Here is a 19,757-nt window from a genome sequence, read left to right on the forward strand (position 1 = left end):
ATGGTACCGGTCCGGTACCGAAAATGCTAATCCCTACCATAACCGTCGTTTTAGTTTGGCTTTGGTTAATTTCGGTTATGGTTCGGTTTTGAGCAACAACAATCAATAACGGCGTAAAGTGACCGTCTAAAACATCCACCCGTGACCTGACCCGATACAACAAGTAACCGGTCGGGTACGGGTCATTTCAGTTACGAACAAGTCAACCCAAAATTGACCATCTTCCCGCGTCACGCCCTCTTTCACGACTCATTCATAACCACCATCCAACTTTTAATAATAATAATAATAATAATAATAATATTATTATCATTTCTTCAATCGATTCACGCACAGTGTATGTGTAACAAACAAACAAACAAACAATCAGCTGCTAATTGAATCAACAGCCATGTCGATTTCGGATTCTGATACGTCTTCTCAAAGCGAATACAAAAACTTCCGTCAAATTACTCGTGATCGTGAGTTCGTTTTCGTATCTGTAATTCTGTAGTGTATGTTTTATGTATAATTGATCGTGTAGTTCGTATAGTTCACTGTATGAATTTGTGTAATACATCTAATTATATGAAATTGTAGTGTATGCTTTAATGCTTTATGTATAGGTTATATTTCATGTTCAGTTATCTGATCATCAGACGGTAATATATATATATATATAGAATTGAGTTTGATGAGGATTCAAATATGGAAACCTATAGTTTGCGGTGTTCGAATCATGATTTGTTGCACTTAGGGTTGTTAATGAGCTCGTTTTGACTTACGAGAGCTCGAGAGCTGTTTTTTCAAGCTCCAGTTCGGCTAGTTTATCGTTTATTAATTTATACAGAATTGAGTTAGATGAGTTAGATGAGGATTCAAATATGGAAACCTATTGTTTGTGGATCCTGATTTGTTAGGTTAGTTGCACTTAGGGTTGTTAACGAGCTCGTTTTTACTTACGAGAGCTCGAGCTCTTTTTATGAAGCTCGAGAGTTGTTTTTTTTCAAGTTCGAACTCGGCTAGTTTATTAATTATTAATTTATAGGCATTTTTAATTACATTTATATGTTTTTTGAGAAAACCTTAAATGAGCGTAAGCTTGGCTCGAGCTCAGTTGTGTAGTGTGAAATTAGTACATAAAAAGCTTAAAAATACACAAGGCTCAACGAGCCTAAATGATAATATTCCTATACAAGGCTCGGGCTCGATAGCTAAACTTGCTTTATTTGAGGCTTGGGCTAGGCTCGGGCTCGATAGCTAAACTTTCTTTATTTGAGGCTTGGGCTAGGCTCGAGCTCGATAAGGCTCAACTCGTTTCGGGATTTTTATCGATGATGTCGAGTAGTTCGCGAGCGGCTGGGCCCGTTTGCACCTCTAGTTGCACTATTTTGTTATTGTTTGTGTTTTTAAAATTGTATAACAGTTCTGGTAGTTTATGCACTAGGTCAACAAAGTTGGCGTAGAACTTGTGGTTTTGGTCAGGTTAACAAAGTACTACTAGCGAAGTACTGGTATTTGGTTTTTGTTTGGATTGGTGTATGAGATTTAGTAAGTTTGTGGTTTTTGGTCTTTTCTGGTGATATAAGATGCTTTGGCTTCACATGATCATTCTGGAACTAACTATACGGCAAATTTTGCTTAATGCGTTAAATTTGGAACAAAGAAGATTATTTATAACTTGAATGCGTGAAACATTCCAAACCTGATTAGATTATGTTAAGTTAATAATAGAAGTTATAATTCACTAGACATACCAAGTTTTGAGTGGGAGTACTGGAAGACGGGGATGCTTATTGCTTGAAATTTGTTATGTGAAGCACAATGAAAAGTTAGAAAAGAGGACGGTAATGCAGTTTAGAATGCTAAAAGCTCAGCGTGCTGAACCTTTTTGCAATTAAGAAAGCAGAAATACTAACTAATTTTAGTGGTAACAAATGAGCTTGAACTTTTAGATGCTTAGAAGTTCATGAAATGAACAGGCTGCTAGTTATGAGTTTTCATTAGAGTATAACAATCTTCTGAATAGTTCACCACACATTCATGATTCATATCAGTATATCACTTGTCTATTAGGTGCCCCTTTTTATTATTCATTTTTACTTTTGGCTTGTTAAAGACCTATTTCCTATGTTTAAGTCTATATCTCAGACTTATCATTAGTTGGTTTTTAACATGCTTAACAATCAAATTTACTACCTTTATTTGATATCAGAGGCTGTTGTATGTTGGTTATGGTATAATAAATCAGTTAATTCAACAATTACTTCCAATTTGCAGGATTACTGTATGAAATGCTGAGATCAGCAAAAAGACCGGATTCAAAATCAAATTGGAAGGTATGCAACCTTGTACTAATTTGTAATCTTTCGTGTCGAGTCAACATTTATCTTATGATAATTGTGCTCTTATTTTGCTTAGGTACTGATCATGGATAAAGTGACTTAAAATAATGTCATGTTCATGCAAGATGGCAGACATAACAGATGAAGGAGTTTCATGTAAGGACATAAAACGCCTGCTTCAAAATGTTTTAAATTTCTTGTTCTTGATATTATGTTTTAGTTTTGTTATTTATTTATTTATTTGCAGTGGTGGAAGATATAAACAAAAGACGACAACCACTGCCCACTATGGATGCAGTGTACTACATCCAGCCAACGAAAGAGAAGTATTTGAAATTCTCACTCTTTTACATACACTATGTAATTTGAGTTTTACTTGCAAAACGGACGGTTATTATTAGGCTTGTAAACGAACCAAGTGGACATGAATGAGGCATGTTCGTGTTTGTTAATTTAACTTTAATTAGACACAAACAGTTAACCGAAAGGGAGTTTTTCTTGTTCGTGTTCGCACGTTACGAAAATGAATGTGTTCGTGTTTGTTTATGTTCGTTCGTTAATAGCATACACGAACGGTGCACAAACGTAAACTATCGAACGTAACTGAACATTGATGAACGAACATAACTGACCGAACACCAATTACTAGTAAACATCAGCATCAGTCTGTTGGGCCTAAAGTACACGTAAAACTAGACTAAGTTGTAATAGGTGATATTTTAATTTCATAAAATTAGACTAAATTGTAATGAGTCCAAAAAATATTAAATGAATATATAGGCGAATGAATTTAATCAAACGTAAACTAATAAACATAAATTAATGTAAACGAACGAATCTAAACGAATATGAATGAAGGAAGTAATTGAACGTTCACGGACATAAATGAACGAATGAGATGTGTTTTCATTACCATTAATTTAACTACATAAACGAAAAGCTATGTTCATGTTCGCTCATTTAATAAATAAACGAACGTAAATGAACTTCCTACCGAATGGTTCACTGAATGTGCCGTTCATAAGCTTAGTTATTAAATCATCTTCATTGACAGATATATTATAATAATTTATATTAACACGTGCTTATTATAATGCAGTGTCCGTATTCTCTTGTCTGACATGGCTGGAAGAACACCTCTTTATAGAGAGTATGTGAGATATGAAACACCTTCTTTAATGTTTCTGTTTTTTATCCATCTCATCATGGAAATATGGTATTTAGATCTTGTGGTTATTTAATATTTGTTTTCTTTCTTTTCTCAGTGCCTACGTCTTCTTTAGTTCTTCAGTCCCAAAAGAATTAGTTAATCACATAAAAAAGGAGCCAAGTATAAAATCTCGTTAACGTGCTATGAAAGAGGTTTTAATTCATCTTTTTATCTTTCTTTTTGTAATATAATATATTATATTTGTATTTACTTTGGAGGGGAATTTGCAGATGAACTTGGAGTACTTCGCTGTTGATAGCCAGGTAACACATTCTGCTAGGCCTGTAAACGAACGTTCATAAACCGTTTGGTGGGAAGTTTGCTTATATAATAAATGAAAGAACTTGAACAAATAATTTGTTCATTTAGGTAAATGAACGCACACGAACACGTCTCCTTCGTTCATTTATGTTCGATTAGGTTCATTTATGTTCGTTAGTTTATGTTTGTTTAAATTCATTTATTTACAGTCATCTGAATTTTATAGGCCCGTTACAATTTAGTCTAGTTTTTAGTAAGTTTTTAGGCCAAACATGTTATTGTTCATGTTTAGTTTTAATTGGTGTGCGCTTAGTCATATTCGTTCGTGAACCAGTTTATATTATTAATGAACATAAACGAACACGAACACACTCACTTTCTTAATGAACAAAGATGAACAAGAACACCTCATTCGTTTAATTGCTCGTGTTCGATTGTTTGTTCGGTTAAAGTTAATCGTTTGGTTCGTTTACAGTGCTGCTAAACCAAAAATATCTCTAGTTACTTGATTATATGCACCCCTATTCGTGCATAGTGCTTTTTATAAATTTATAGTTAAAATACCTAAGAATTTGAAACCAAGTGGTTGGTTAAGACTTAAAACGAAACTATTGTTACTATTATAAGTTATAATACTACTTTTTTTGGTTTTGACTAGCTAGTTTTTTACAACAGTGTTTTATAACGGATAACACAATGGCTTTGGAAGAACTTTACGGGAATGAACAAATGACCCGAAAAGGAGATGAATATTTAAACGTGATGGCCGACCGTATAGCAACCGTCTTTGCTTCATTATTGGTATGTTATCTTCCTTTTCTAAACTTATCACTGGAAACAACCACTCTCTATCCTCTGGGATAGAGGTACGCTTTGCCTACATCCCACCCTCCCCAGATCCCCTACTAACAAAATTGCTATTGGTGGGATTTATACTGGTATGATTGATTAATTGATATTAACGCTTTTCAGGAGTTTTCTTTTGTATGTTACCGTGCAGCCAAATCCCTTGATCCAACCACAATGACCACAATTTGTGATTTGATACCTACAAAACTTGCTGCTGCTGTTTGGAATTGTCTTATGAAGTATAAATCCTTAAAGAACTTCAATTTCCCTCAAACAGAAACATGTGATTTGCTCATCTTGGATAGATCAATAGACCAGGTATTCTGTTGGCCGACTTTGACTTATGTTGACTATGAGTTGTTAGTCTTTGACCTTGAGTTAGTTCATTCCAACTATCTCATGCTAGTTATTTGTAGGAGTTGATCATGTATAGTGTTGACCGAATTTGACTTATGTTGACTATGAGTTATTGTCTGACATTGTGTTAGCTAGTTAGTTCATTCCAACTAACTCATGTTAATTACTTGTATGTACTGAGCTTATATATAGGAGTTAAGTCTCATTTGTATCATTTAACCAAAAACACAACTAATGTAGATTAATAGACCATTTTTTTTAAACTTTTAATATTAATAAATGGAATATAGATTTTGATTTACTATTGTAACTTATTATTTTAATTTTATCTTCTAGATTGCTCCTATCATTCACGAATGAACATATGATGCTATGTGTCATGATTTACTTAATATGGACGGAAATAAATATGTTCATGAGGTTAGTCTATGGTTTCTGGGCATATATTGTTCATCAAGATACGTCTTCCTTTTGCTATTATTTATATTATTATTATTGTTGTTATTGTTATTATACATCAAGTAATTATATTATTTAGGTTGCAAGCAAAACAGTTGGCCGTCCTGAAAAGAAAGAGGTCCTTCTAGAAGATCATGATCCTGTGTGGCTAGAGATCCGTCATACACATATAGCAGATGTATGCCTCATTGGGTTTTATTATTATTATTATTATTATTATTATTATTATTATTATTAATTTTTGTAACTGATGCTTGTAAATGTTCTATTTTAAATCTTGCCCTATCAGGCTGGTGAATGGTTGCATAACAAGATGACGAGCTTTATGTCAAAGAATAAAGCTGCACAGATGCATGGTTCAAGGTCTGTTTAATAAGGTTTTTATTTCTGTGAAAATTCTAAATACACAGCTATGTTTATTTTATTTTTTCTCAAAATTCCAAATTTCCACTATTTATTTTATTGAAAACGGTGGTGTATTCAAAATAAAGTATTTTTGTAGGCATGTAGACAAATTGAACGAACATGGACGGAGCATGCTCGTGTTCGTTCATTTAACTTTAATCGAACAAACGATTGAACACAAACAATTAAACGGATGAGGTTTTCTTGTTCGTGTTCGTCCGTTAAGAAAAGGAGTGTTTCGTGTACTTTCGTTAATAATATAAAAGAACGGTTCATGAACGGTTCATATATCCCGACAGTGTCCTTTACTTGGGATTTTGGTGATTGTGTCGGGAAGCATTGGTAGCTCTGTAATAATAAAGTTCCGTATCAATCTTCATGGGGTGGGTTTCCAATGTAATAAGGAAGATGGCACCAATCTTTGATGAATTCGGTGTCCCCACAAACAGTCGTCTTGCATGATAGATCGCAAGGGCCAGCTAATGGAGGAAATATGCGGGCATAACGGTACCTGTTTACGGTACTAGTTCCGGTGTATCTAGGAGTGCTCCGGAATTGACATTCCGGGTGGCTGGGGAGCTGCTGTCGGCCGAGATACCCGGGCGTAATGATTATCCACCATTTCTAGTGGGGGAAACCTGTAGCCGTGGGCCGGCAAAGAGTTGCTGTGTTGATGCTATTTTGAACTTGTATTTATTCAAATTTGATGTATAGAATTTGATGTAATATCCAGTGCCTTTTGATGTATTTATTCAAATTTGTAATTTATTATTGGTTTAATATAAAATTTGTGTTGTTAATTGTTATTAGTTTCAATTCGTTTATATATTCAAATTTGTAATTTAGTATTGGTTCCATATCAAATTTGTGTTTTTATTAGTATAAATCCGTTTATATATTATGAATATATAATATTATTTTATATAAAATTTATTTATACCTTAGATAGTTAAATTAAATATATATATATATACTACTAAGCGGCGGATCGGGCGATAAGCCGCGGATCGAAGTTAAACACAACCCTAACCCGCCGCCCCCCATCAGTTTAGACATTCCATCTCAAACAAACACCACATTTGACACTAAAACCCTAATTCGCTGTCCCCCAATAGTCCCGAACTTCGTCACCAACTCCGACCCGGCAACAATAAGGTAACTATGTTTTACTCTATTTTGATATAGGTGTTCATTTAGATTAAGGGTTTACGGGTTTGTTAATCAAACTGGTTGATTTAAGGGTTTGGATTAAGGGATGGATAGAAAACGGGTTTGGGTTACGGGTATGATGTTTAACGGGTTTGGGTTTGTGATAAACGGGTTTGGGTTACCTTGTTCGATTGCTCTTGATTTAATTAGTAGATCCGTAATTAGAGACTCTGTTATTGTTTATTTTTATAATTTTGGTTTCGGTTTGAGTTCAGATCAAATTTAGAGTGAATTTGATTATGATATGAATTGATAATTGGATAGTGTTTGTGTGGATTGTGGTTTGGATTTGGATTTAGCCGAAACAGAGGAATGGTTTTGGCTTAATTGGGTTTGATAATAATCGGATTTGGGTTACGGTTTGACCCGGAAACGGGTTTGGGTTACGGGTTTGACCCTGAAACGGTTTTGGGTTACGGGTTTGACAATAACCGGTTATATTTATGTGTTAAACATAGATGGTGGATACATACATTTTTGGGGACGAAGTACTTGATGTTAACGAGCATTTGAGGTTTGACCCGCAGTCCGATTGTCAAATCCGGTTTGCGCAGCTTCGGAAAATGGAGCCACAACCTTCCTCGACCTTGTCTAGGGGGTTTATAAATATGGTTCGGGCGGAAGACAGGATAGAAAGAATTGTTGGGAAGGATACACCGTGGGAGAGATTGTTTACCGCAGAGCAGGGAGCGTACCGGGCTCTCACGTTAGAGTTTTACTCTACGTTCGTTTTGAGGCATTTTTTTCCTTTTCAGTTAACTTATAAATAAAGTAGATTTAACCAACATGTAAATATTGTTTCAGGCCACGCCCGAAGGGAGATTTGCAGGTCCCGATGCTGGTTGAGGGTGCGGATACCAGTAAGGCGGAGGTTCGGTTCCGTATTTTCGAGAATTGGCGTTATCTGTCGATGGAGGAGTTTGCCAGGGCACTGGGCTTGTACAGAATTGAGGATATAACCGCCCCTGTTTACACGCAGAGCATACACGAATCACCAGATGACGTGTTGAGACGTTTTTGGACAGCGATTAGCAATACACTTTGGCCTACTACCCCCGTAGGAGAATACAAGCCAGACGCCAAAGCCTCAGCCATCAGGGATGTAAGGCCCCGTCACCGGTAGCCCTACTTTGGTGTTGGATTTACTCATAAACACAGTTCTAAAATCAGAGTTAATTAAAAACTTTCGCGGAATAATATAAACTGTCAACCATCCATTACAAACATCCATAACTTGTCTTTTAAAAGCATAACATAAAACATAGTATCAAAACAACACTACAAGTCTTCAGATGCCAGCCTCTTCAATATTGCCATGTGTCTCCCTCAAGCCAGCTGTCTCAGTCGATTAGCCTGCGTGGATCAGGCAACATACAATACATTCACATATTTACCTATGCACCCGAAGGTACATGCCTTCCTACCATCTTAGATACTTACATACTTCATTCATTCTTTCATAATAACATACGTACTTTCATTTCATACACATACGTTTCAAAGAGCCTTACGTCCTAGAACCTTCGCCGATATTATTAGGGTCGGTCCCCTACATTCGCCGAGATTATTAGGGTCGGGTCCCTACATTCGCCGACATTATTAGGGTCGGTTCCCTACATTCGCCGACATTATTAGGGTCGGTTCCCTCGTTCTATCTATACCTTTCATACCTTTCTATACATTCATAATTATAACTTTCATACGTCCATACATTATCTATACATCATATCTTTATACTATCCCTTAACGGCACATGCAATATCCGAAGATCGTTCATGCGTCGTCAAGCATTCATTCATACATAAATCATATAGGGCATACACTTACCACCTAAGATAAGTGTATTAACTAATCACATCGAGTATGCACACAGCCCCGAAAACATAACAAGGAAATGGGGCTAGAAACTCACCTGAACACGGTTACGTTCACCATTAATTGTTAATCCCTTCTTGAGCTGTGCACGGCTAACTGTATAACAATTACACGTATCAATCAACTATCGCTATCTATATTGCGTTTCTAGTTCAACTATTCTCCACAACGAACGGGGTTCCGGGGGAAGCGCCCCTGGCAGCGGGGTCTAGGGGCGGCAGCCCCTAGCAGGGTCCATGGGGCAGAGCCCCTGGCTGGGGTTAAGCTGGGCTTATTTTCATTAACTGTCTTAACACATTTTCCATTAACATTTTAAATTATTTTATAAGTTGGGCTTATTTGCTAAGCCTAAGATGATGGGCTAATTTGTCTAAATTGGATATGGGTCAGCCTGGAAAAATTTTATTTACATTAACTGTCTTAACACATTTTTCACTAGGATTTTAATTCATTTTCTAATTCGTTAACTCATTCCTCATGACGATTTAAGTCTGATTCGTAATCCGATTCGTTACCGAACTTAACTTAAGCGAACTTAAGGTTCGGCGAACTTAAGGTTCAGGGAACTTATCAAGAGGCGAAGTTAACCATCCGGCGAACTTAGCCTTAGGCGAAATTAACATTAAGCGAACTTGCGTCTAGCGAAGTTGACCACGGCGAACTTACGTCTAGCGAAGTTGACCACGGCGAACTTGTGTCCAACGAAGTTAACCATAGACGAACTTAGTTTTTAGCGAACTTATACTTCGCGAACTTATAGGGCGAAGTTATTAAGTAACAGCGACGGGTTGATTTTTATCAACCTTCACAAGCATCATGCGATTTCAATACCGTTGTTATGGCTCGATATAACCGTTGTCGTTCATATCTACCCGTATACACCATAGAGCTTGTACCTTTAATCTTAAAACGTTCAATACACGTCGCCGTACATAGCCCTAGGTTCATTAAGTTCGTTTCCAACGCCAAGTTTGCTACTTTACATTTCGTTTAGACCCGATTTACTTTACGTTTAAGTTCCAAAGCTAACCGATCCTAAAAATATGAACTTTAAGGTAAAAGGCATACCTTTATGCGTTCGGTGAGGTCGCGGTTTGCTTGGTTATCTCGTATCTAGCTCGTATATTGAAGATCTAATAACGGTTGGTTTGATTTTGGACTCGAATCCCGCTTACTCTCTCGCGGCCGTATGAGGTGGTGTGTATGTGTGTGTTTTTGAGTGTGTAAAGAATAAGATGGAAAGAAATGAGGATTTAGGGTTTTAGGGTGGTTTAAGAGGATATTTATATCCCCTTAAGCCCATGGACCTAAGGCCTATTCACTTTGATCCATCTTAATTAGTCCAAGTCCATGATCTTTATTAATACTAATTAATTATTTAGGCCCAATAACTAAACGCGACTTTCTTTTATTAAATACGAAATTTTTAGGATGTTACAAGGGACCCGTTGCACAGGTTTGTACACGTATAATATAATATAATATAATATAATATAATATAATATAATATAATATAATATAATATAATATAATATAATATAATATAATATAATATAATATAATATTAAATTTTATTGTTTTTTTGTACAGGTACCTACACAGGCTTATTGCTCATACCGTACTGGGTCGTCACGGGGGGGGGGGGGGGGGGCAGATCACTGCAACCTCCGTGACCTGTTTTTTTTTTGCGATGCCTGCTTACGGGGAGACACTGCAACCTAGCTCGCTGTCTCGGCGACAACTTCGCCATTTACTCGCACAGGCAGGGCCGCGGGAAATTGGTCGGTGGCACGTACGTTACGCGGATTGCGTTGTCTTTGGGCTACGGGAACCTACTGGAAGACCAACAGAGTTAAGCCGCCGCTTCTGCCGCGAGAGCTGGACCGTGGACGGGCACAGGGCATGCAAATCGTCAAGAAGATTGGGCGCCAGTATCACATGGTCTCTAATTTCAATTCTGGCCCATACGTAGAGGTCCCACTTGTTGAGCCTCCGCCAATCGAGGAGCCGGAGGTGGATATTTAGGGCGCCGAGGTTGACGGTGATGAGGACATGGAGGACGGTGATCAGGTACGTCATATTTTATCGTTTGATTTTTTTTTTGTATCTTCGTCTTATTAACGTTAATTTATCGTGTTCATAACAGCCACCGCATCAGCACCCGTAGTGCGTCCCGCGTACACATCGCGCCGTGAGTTTGGATGCGGCCACTAACTCCCGCCTACAAAGACTAGAGCGTCAAGTGAGCTGGATGGTTGGTTATTTGTCTGCCCAGCAGCATGGAGCCTAGTACGCAGTACCAGCACCACGTTTCGACGAGATGGGGAGCGATGACGACGCGGGTGGTGCCGCATTTTAGATTTCTTTTTTGTATGCCGTTACTTTTTCCCCGAACTCGTTTGTTTTTTTTTTCGAACTCGTAATGTATTAATTATTATTATTTTATAAACCTGGTTATGCATTATGCTTATTTTGTTCGTTTTCAATTTTAAAATTGTTGTTTCGTTATTAGTTTAAAACAGACAAAAAATCTGTTACACCCGACATACAAAAAAAGAAAACAAACATAAGTCGTTATGTACTAATTATTATTATATAAAATTCGTTCGTTTTATTTTGTTCGTTATTAATTTTAAAATTGTTTTCTCGTTGTGACCTTCGAAAACCGATCAAAATGACCTTCCAAAACCGATCAAAAAAAGGTTACCCGACAAAACCGATCAAAAAAAGGTTACCCGAGCCAAAAAAATACAAAAGTAACAAAATAAAATTAAAAGACAAAAATATAATAAAACCAAAAATAATAAACAACAAAATGACAAAAAAAACACAAATTTCTAAAACACCCAACCATTAAGCGGCTTATCGCCTGATCCGCGACTTAATGGGAGGGTGTTTAGGAAACACCATGGGGTGTATGTAAAAAACCCCTAATTAATAACTTTGGGTTGGGCCCACTTTCAAATGTACCATAGATTGTATTCTTGACTTTTTCAACAAATGATATCAATCATTCATTCATTGTATTGTAATTTAAGGTTTAGTACATTACCATAGAGGTGAAAATTGCAACCGGTAAATTAAACCGAAACCAATACAGTAGAAACCAGTTAGGTACTGATTAGAACCGATGGTTGTAAACCGAATTGGACTTTTGTCTTTGAAAGGAACCGATTTATAAAGTGGAAACCAGTTGATAACTAATTCATAATTGTTGTTTCTTCTAGTTTGACCTTACATAGTGTTTGGTATAGCAGTTGAAACAAATTTAAAAATGTGTCGTAGAATTCAGTGAATGTAGGGAGCGCGTTTAATGATAATCACGTAAGCACACTCTAAAGATTCCCCGTAAGCTAAATTTTTGAACGTAGCAACACGAAGCTAAGATTCGAAGATAAATAAACCATGTCAAAGATTAGCCCTTAGTATAGACTATAGATTGACAGTTATATAATTATAAACATAATTGTAAATATATAATTATAAATGACATTATTTTTTCCCTATGAAAATCTTGAAATAATTATTATACCTACTTTACCTTTAACCTAAAAGGAAAAAAAATAAGTATGGTGAAACACTCAAATCACTTTTTAAGACATAAAATTCTAGATAGTTTTACAAATACAGTTGGGCAAACGGTCACTGTTAAATAAAGTATCTAGTAGCAAAATAATTATTAAACAATTAGTTTTTCCAATCAAATATTTCAAGTTATAATAAATGTATTTAAAATGTCAAACTAAGGATTCGGATTTTTGTCCAAAAACAATATAATATTATTGATAGGATTTTTTTATTTTGAATTTATTAAAACACCAGAGTGGCAATATAATTATTATATATTAAAATAAAATAACAAACAATTCTACAAAATTGTCACATAGTATATAAAGTTAAACACCACTTTAATATCGTACCACAAACGTAGGAAATGGTATGACAGCCTTTTAATTATTGGTAGGTTGCTTTATTACAAAAGTGAAACTGTGATATACCACCCATCTTTACTCACTCTTTTCTAATCATCAATTTGACTTTTCTGTAACAGTGGATATATGTGTGTATACCTTTTATGTATCTATTTTTGTTTTTTATATTTTAAGACTATAATTATACTTTAGGTTATATAAATCAAGAATGATCAACAATTGAACAAGTTCTTTCATGAACAAATGAAGAAAGTGCTACTATTTAAATAAAATTTAGTATTCTATTGGAATAGTTATGATTAAATAAACAAAGTTTAATTACTATTCAATGATTTGAAATGAAACAATGATGATAAAATCAGACATAAAATATTCTTTAATTGACAGTTGAAAATAACATAAATGTGTTTAATTAGCGTACATTTGACTCTTAAACAAATTTAAAACAAAACAAAAAATTATACTTCAAAAACCTAAAGACACACACATATTTGTGTGTGTAAGCCTTTTAGTGTATAAACTATAATACTAAATTTAGTCTGAACATTTTTCTAAATGGTTCAATTATGTTTATTATTAGAAACCTGTTTGGTCTAAATTTGGTTTTTATTTTAACAACCTTGTTAAGTATAGTAGTTCATCACAACTGGAAAATTAAAGCTTCACCAAGAGATATTTATGTTTGCTAATAAAGTAATTTATCAAAATTTAGTATTGTTTTTTTATATATGTTTTAGATGATGTAAGATATTCTTTAGATAAAAAGCATTGAAAGGTTGAAATGAGATATATAATAAACAAAAAATATATAAACAATTTTGAAATGAAATGTATAATAAATAAAAATATACGTTTTAATTAGTGCGTTATATAAATACGTATAATCATATGAGACAGAGTTAACACGGTTATATGATAAAAAAAAATTTGTTTATAAAATAACGATGTCTATTTTTAAGTGATACTTGATTGACTTATCTGTTGATTAGCTTAGTATTTAAGAGTCTCGTAAATTTCAGATAACAAGTTTTCATTGTAAAATGAATATGACGTCAACAAATTTTGTTACGGCTGAATGTTTCTTGCATGATCTTTATGCAAAATATAAAATATTAATTAATTATATGTTTATTGCATATACCTCAATGTTTATTGCATGAACCATAAAGGATGATTTTATACAATAATAATTAATTAATTATATGTTAAAAAAACAATTAAAAATGAAAGTTTCACATGATCTTGTACCTAGGTCCTTCAAAAGTTTCCAAGGCTTATGATTCTTTATGCCCCATTTGGATGTTGTAAAACACTACCCAAAAAGAAAAAATATATATTCTCATAATTGTCTTTTCTTTTCTTTACAAACCAATTCTTAATCATTAATCTTATCAAACATACAACATGACCTAAAAAAACACTATAAGCACAAATTGGTAATTACTATTTTTAGATACTAATGAAAAACATGTTTATAACAAACTCTACTTTAATCAAACTAAATTATGGCCCCTTTCTATAACCATCAAAGGTGCCAAAATCTTCTAAAAGAGCACTTAAAACAAGCACCCAATTAGAAGAAAAAAATCCTACATAAAACTATGCATTATAATCACCAAAAACAAAATGGGATTCACAAAGAGGATGCATCAAATAAATCATCATTGAGCACATCATCCTCTCGGCTCGCGAACGAGAAAAACTCTGCGTCTTTCTCTTCATCGTTTGAAAAATCCCGTCTCTCGAGCTTCGATTGGGCTGCAATGAATATTAACTTTTGTGCCTTATCGATCGCGGCTCTTGATTGAGCCCATCTATAGATAGATGAATTCCACTTGAACCCGAACGAAGTAGCATGAAGAAAGATCAACCGCATAGCTACTTTCCTTAAACACTTGAACTCGGTTAAATGAGCTTCCCAAACCAACCTACTACTTTGCGGGTTCGCTACTTTCATTTTCCCGGTTATGGGGTCTCTTTGCTTCAACTGGACCGCTTGTGCATACATCGGGTCAAGCCCTTCGGTCCTCCATTTCATAAGCTCCATTAACACAATATGAGCTTCCTCACGCGACACAAGCCTCGTTATAAGCTTGCCGACATCCTTTTCTTGCTCGGAAGTCAAGCATTTGAAAGGAGGCAAGTATTTCCCACTCGTATCCGGGATCATATAAAACGGATCAAGCACAAACGCAGCCGACCAAGCGGGATGATAGTTTCGCCTAAACCTCTTATCAAACACCTTTTCCACATGATTCTCATTAACATGATACTTCACACACCATTCCTTAATCTTCACTCTAAGCTCCTCCCAAAGCGGCAAACATTGCCCGACTCTCGGTTTTTCCCTCTCGATCTCTCGAGCCATTCCTTTAATCAACCCAACCAACGAATGCACCGCGTCTAACTCATTCCAAAACCGAGACATCATCATTTCCTCAATCTCCTTCCCGATATTATTATTATTCTCCATCGACACCATCTTACAACTCTCGTCAAGAAACACCAACTGCAATGCCCTTGACGAGCTTAACACATCTTCCACCATCTGAAACACGGGCTCAAACCCCCCGACCTCACCATAAACCGGGACCCGAACCAATGCCGCCCGACCGTACTCTTGCAACTGATACTTAAGAAAAGAATGCCTAACTAATGACTTGGTATTCACAAAGTTTCCAACTTTATAACATGTATCAACCACATTGTTAAATAATGGTAACTCTTTGCTAAAATCTTCAATCAATTTACTAACCCCTTGCAACTGACAACATAGATTGATCATCCAATGATGCTTGTTTTCAAGATTCCTTAAAGCTTTAGCATTGAACTTATCAGACACAATCCCAACACATTGTTCTAAGTTGTTCTCACATATGTCACATATTGTTTCCCATAAAATATCCTCAGCATGCTTAGAAAACACATATCCACTTGTAAACACACCTCTTCTAAACACACTAGTCCCATTAGGCAAATTCACACAAAGATTAACCAAATTAGGATTATTATTATTATCATCATCATCATCATCATCATTCGATTTCCACCCATTCGACGAAATTTGAAAAAACAACGCGTCACGAATTCGCGCCTCGGACTCCATTTTCGCCTCATTATACTTCACATCAAGCCGCGGGCCCACAAACTCCTTCGGGTTAACCACAGCCAACCCGACGTGGTTCAAGAAACTCTTGAACTTTGGATGATCAAGACTCGAAACCGAAACCGACCCACAATTCTCAAACACCCAATCCGCCAACAACCCAACCGACGAATCGATTTGGGCCCGGGTCAACACTTGACCCGTCGCCAACGCTTTCGGGCTTTTTAGCTTCTTTACACTATCTTCCAACATCCTTAACGCCCCTAAATCCTCCTTCCCACCAGACAACACCACACGTGACTCCGACTGCTGCGGTTGAAAATGCACGACCGTCGCCGACGAAAACCCGGGTCCGGATCCGGGTAGGTTCGGGTACGACCCGTCAACCGAAAATCTCACCGGTTCAATCATGGTAATCGGCGCAACCGAATAAGCAGTTTCGGGTCCGGGTTTGGCTTCGGGTCGGGTCGGGCACGAAACGGGTCGGGCACCACCACGCCGTTTCCGGCTACTCACCACTGGGTTCGGGTTTTGACCCGGACCGTGACCCGGATCCGAATTGAAGTTCGGGCAAGTGCCACGTTTGAGATGCTCAGTGGCGGTTCGTGAAGGATTGGAAGCTGAGAACAAAGATGAGCATAAGGAGCAACGGAGCTTGACGGATTCGGGTCGACCCGTATCCGGATGACGGAGCAAACTGGGCTCAAAGTGGGCCCAGTACCATGCGCCTTTGCCGTTGATGGCTTTGGTACGGATCATTAATAAGCCTTGGTAGCGTTTGTTAAGTGATTTGACGGTCAACTCTTCGTCGTCCGGTGAGTGTACGGTCACTAATTGGTGGGTGGTGGATGACATTATTATTATTATTATTATTATTATTATTATTATTATTATTATTATTATTATTATTGGTTTGTGTTAGAAATGGTTTAAGGGTAGTTTGGGAAATTGGGTTTTGTGGGTGGTGGACCGGTGGTGGTTGACGGTGATCGGAGATGAAGGTGGGTTGGTTAGTGTTATTATTATTATTATTATTATTGTTATTATTATGAAGTTGTTTTGGAGATGGGGGTTTTGAGTAGAGACAGATAGAGAGTACTTGTGTTGTAGTCAACAGGAGTGTGTTATTTTATGTTTTTAAGTTTTAACTTGACTGTTTGTAATACCTGAGTGAGCGGGTATTTTCTAGCGGTAAATTTATAAATTAGTAATCGAATTTCGAAAGTGTTTTAATTATGTTATGTAAGTTTAAGGTTTTAAAAAGTGTTTTAATTAAATCACTTAACTTTTGTATTTTATTAAGTTAAATGTTTTAACGTTTTTTGTATTGGTTTCAGTTATAGGTGGACAAACCGGTTGAAAACTCAAAACCGTTTTGGGTTAAAACCGGTTCGTGTTGGTCAATAAAAGTCAAAACCGGTTTATGATCGGTTTCGATTCGGGTTGAAACCGGTTTCTTACCATGTTACATTGTTACCATCGGTTTCAGTTTGGGTTTTGATCGGTTTTGGTTCGGGTTTTGGCCGGTTTTGGTGGAGAATATTTCAAACAGGTTCTGAACCTACGTTTTCAATCGGTTCCAGACCAGTTTCTACATAACCGGTTTCAAACCGGTTCGGTTTCGGTTCGATTTTCAGGTCAATTCGTTTAACCATTTTATTTGTCCACCTCTAGTTTCAGTGAGTGTATCTTTTTTTTGTATTGATGTGAAGTGTTGACGTGGATTTTATTTTTATTTTTGATTTTTAATATAATTAACGTTTTATTTAGCTTTCTTGAGGCACAAAAAATCACAACTCTCGCATGTTTTCCTTCATTGCTTTCTTGAGGCACAAAAAATCCAGCGTGGCACGATTTGAAGGTTTAGTGACTCGATTTGGTGAAAAATTGCACAAGTGGACATAACTGAACACTTTTGAACTTTGTTTATTATTCTATGAAATATTCCATATTTTGTAAGATGAACTATTCATATTAATTTTTGACGCTTCAGCAATTCAAGTACTGCTTACACAAAAGTGTTATAAAAAAGAAAACACGTCATTATGAAAAAACTATCCTTAATCATGTTTCAGAAATCAGATCATAAAAATCTCAAGCTTAGCCGTCAGAGAGGAAGGGGCACTAGTGTGGATATGGTTTATGGGTTGTTTACCACGTGGCAAACCCACCCCTAACCGTGTGGGTAGTTTGCTAAATTACAATTTGTGGCAAAGGTTTACCACATGGCAAAACCATTGGAGGTTTTTGAAAAATTAAACACCCATTAATATTTCAATGAAATATAAAAGGAGCCAATAAAAAAATTTAATTGTTTATTAATTTTTAAATTTAAATAAAAAAAGTTTTAGGGTACTTATGGGTATATGTTTCCAGTTATCTTATGGTTTGTGGGTACTTAAGGGTATAATTGAAATAACTGTGTATGATTGGTCGGTGCATATGACTACCCATGAGCGTCCCCACCTCTCTCATCCTAGTGTCATTACGCTAGAATTATGAATTACAACAACGATAATATAATAATAATAATAATAATAAACAACTTTTACTAGCAGTTGTGTGGTAATCTTCAGCACTCTCACTTTTTTGTGTCAATTTTACATGCGCTCATTTCTAACACATGTATGGTTAAACACTTTTTAAAATATTACATGCAATATTATATCTATAATATATATAAACGAAAACATAAAAATCTTACGTGTCGCGATGTAATCGCTCCCTTTTTTTAGAGTCACCAGATTTGCTTGATTTTTAAATGGAGACTTCTCATGCATTTAACCCGAATTCATGGGTATGAGTCTTACCAAACTCAGATATTCCTTAAACGGATTATAACATCTCCTTAAATTAAAAATTAGTCTCACCAAATTATTGATGTAAAAATCCTATAAAATAGGATATATTAAAAATTAATATCTTATTTATTTTAAAAATATATCTATTATTTAAATTAAAAAACTAATTTTATAATAAAAAAACAAATGGGTCTTGGGTCTCATCAAACCATAAGTATATTATTAACTTTCATAAATATTATTTATAATTAAAAAACCAATTTTATAGTAAAAAAATAAACGGGTCTTGGGTCTCATCAAAACCATATAGCTTTTAAACCGGGTTATAGTATCTCATTTATTTGTGAAACAATTTATCATCAAACCATAAGTTTATAATTAACTTTCATACAATACAAAAATATAAATTCAAAAAATAAATAAATATTAAAACAAACAATATAAAACAACCCCCGTAATACGAGGGATAAAAACTAGTAATATTTATATTACAAGATTACAATATGAATATTGTAGTATATTAATATTACATGATTTCAACAATATAGTATTATAGTATATTAAATAACTAAAATTAACATAATAATAAAAACATACTTACAATACCATTAAAAAAATAAGAAACTACAACTTAATCCAGAAAAGTAAACTGCAGATAAAAAGTAAAATATACAGTCCTCATCTCATCGTTGTTCGGCAGTCGAAATGAATATATACATGCTCCGTCAAATTTACCTATACAAGTATGTGGTAATTCTGTATACTTGACCAAAATGTATTATGTTTTTAAACCAACTTGGTCATCAATATAGTTTATATTGGATTGTTCGTATTAAATAGATAAACAACACCGTGTTATATTTTTTAAGATATTAACTAGTACAAGTTATTACCAAAAAAATTCATTTTAGATGCTTAATACCAAAAAAACAACACTTGGGTTGATTTTTAGTCTTCTTTTTGTCTTCA

General features: G+C 35.3%; 1 protein-coding gene and 1 pseudogene across 2 annotated transcripts; one reads left to right on the top strand and one right to left on the bottom strand.

Moving 5' to 3' along the window:
- Nucleotides 1-239: 239 nt before the first annotated feature.
- LOC143586351 (SNARE-interacting protein KEULE-like) lies at nucleotides 240-6,113 on the top strand (annotated as a pseudogene). Its single transcript, XR_013144695.1, has 13 exons — nucleotides 240-461; nucleotides 2,260-2,318; nucleotides 2,401-2,480; nucleotides 2,572-2,650; nucleotides 3,424-3,474; nucleotides 3,590-3,686; nucleotides 3,765-3,797; nucleotides 4,471-4,596; nucleotides 4,768-4,962; nucleotides 5,338-5,421; nucleotides 5,540-5,638; nucleotides 5,750-5,823; nucleotides 5,963-6,113. The product of XR_013144695.1 is annotated as an SNARE-interacting protein KEULE-like (transcript).
- An 8,373-nt stretch (nucleotides 6,114-14,486) lies between these two features.
- Nucleotides 14,487-16,988, bottom strand: LOC143586357 (uncharacterized). Its single transcript, XM_077067921.1, has one exon. It carries the CDS (start codon nucleotides 16,840-16,842, stop codon nucleotides 14,515-14,517), a length of 2,328 nt encoding a protein of 775 aa, XP_076924036.1. The 5' UTR covers nucleotides 16,843-16,988; the 3' UTR covers nucleotides 14,487-14,514.
- Between the last annotated feature and the right edge of the window lie 2,769 nt (nucleotides 16,989-19,757).

The sequence above is a fragment of the Bidens hawaiensis genome, unplaced genomic scaffold (genome assembly GCF_021521415.1).
Source record: "Bidens hawaiensis isolate Kalapana, Puna unplaced genomic scaffold, B.hawaiensis_p1.1 tig00034616_1, whole genome shotgun sequence".
NCBI classification, from domain to species: domain Eukaryota; kingdom Viridiplantae; phylum Streptophyta; class Magnoliopsida; order Asterales; family Asteraceae; genus Bidens; species Bidens hawaiensis.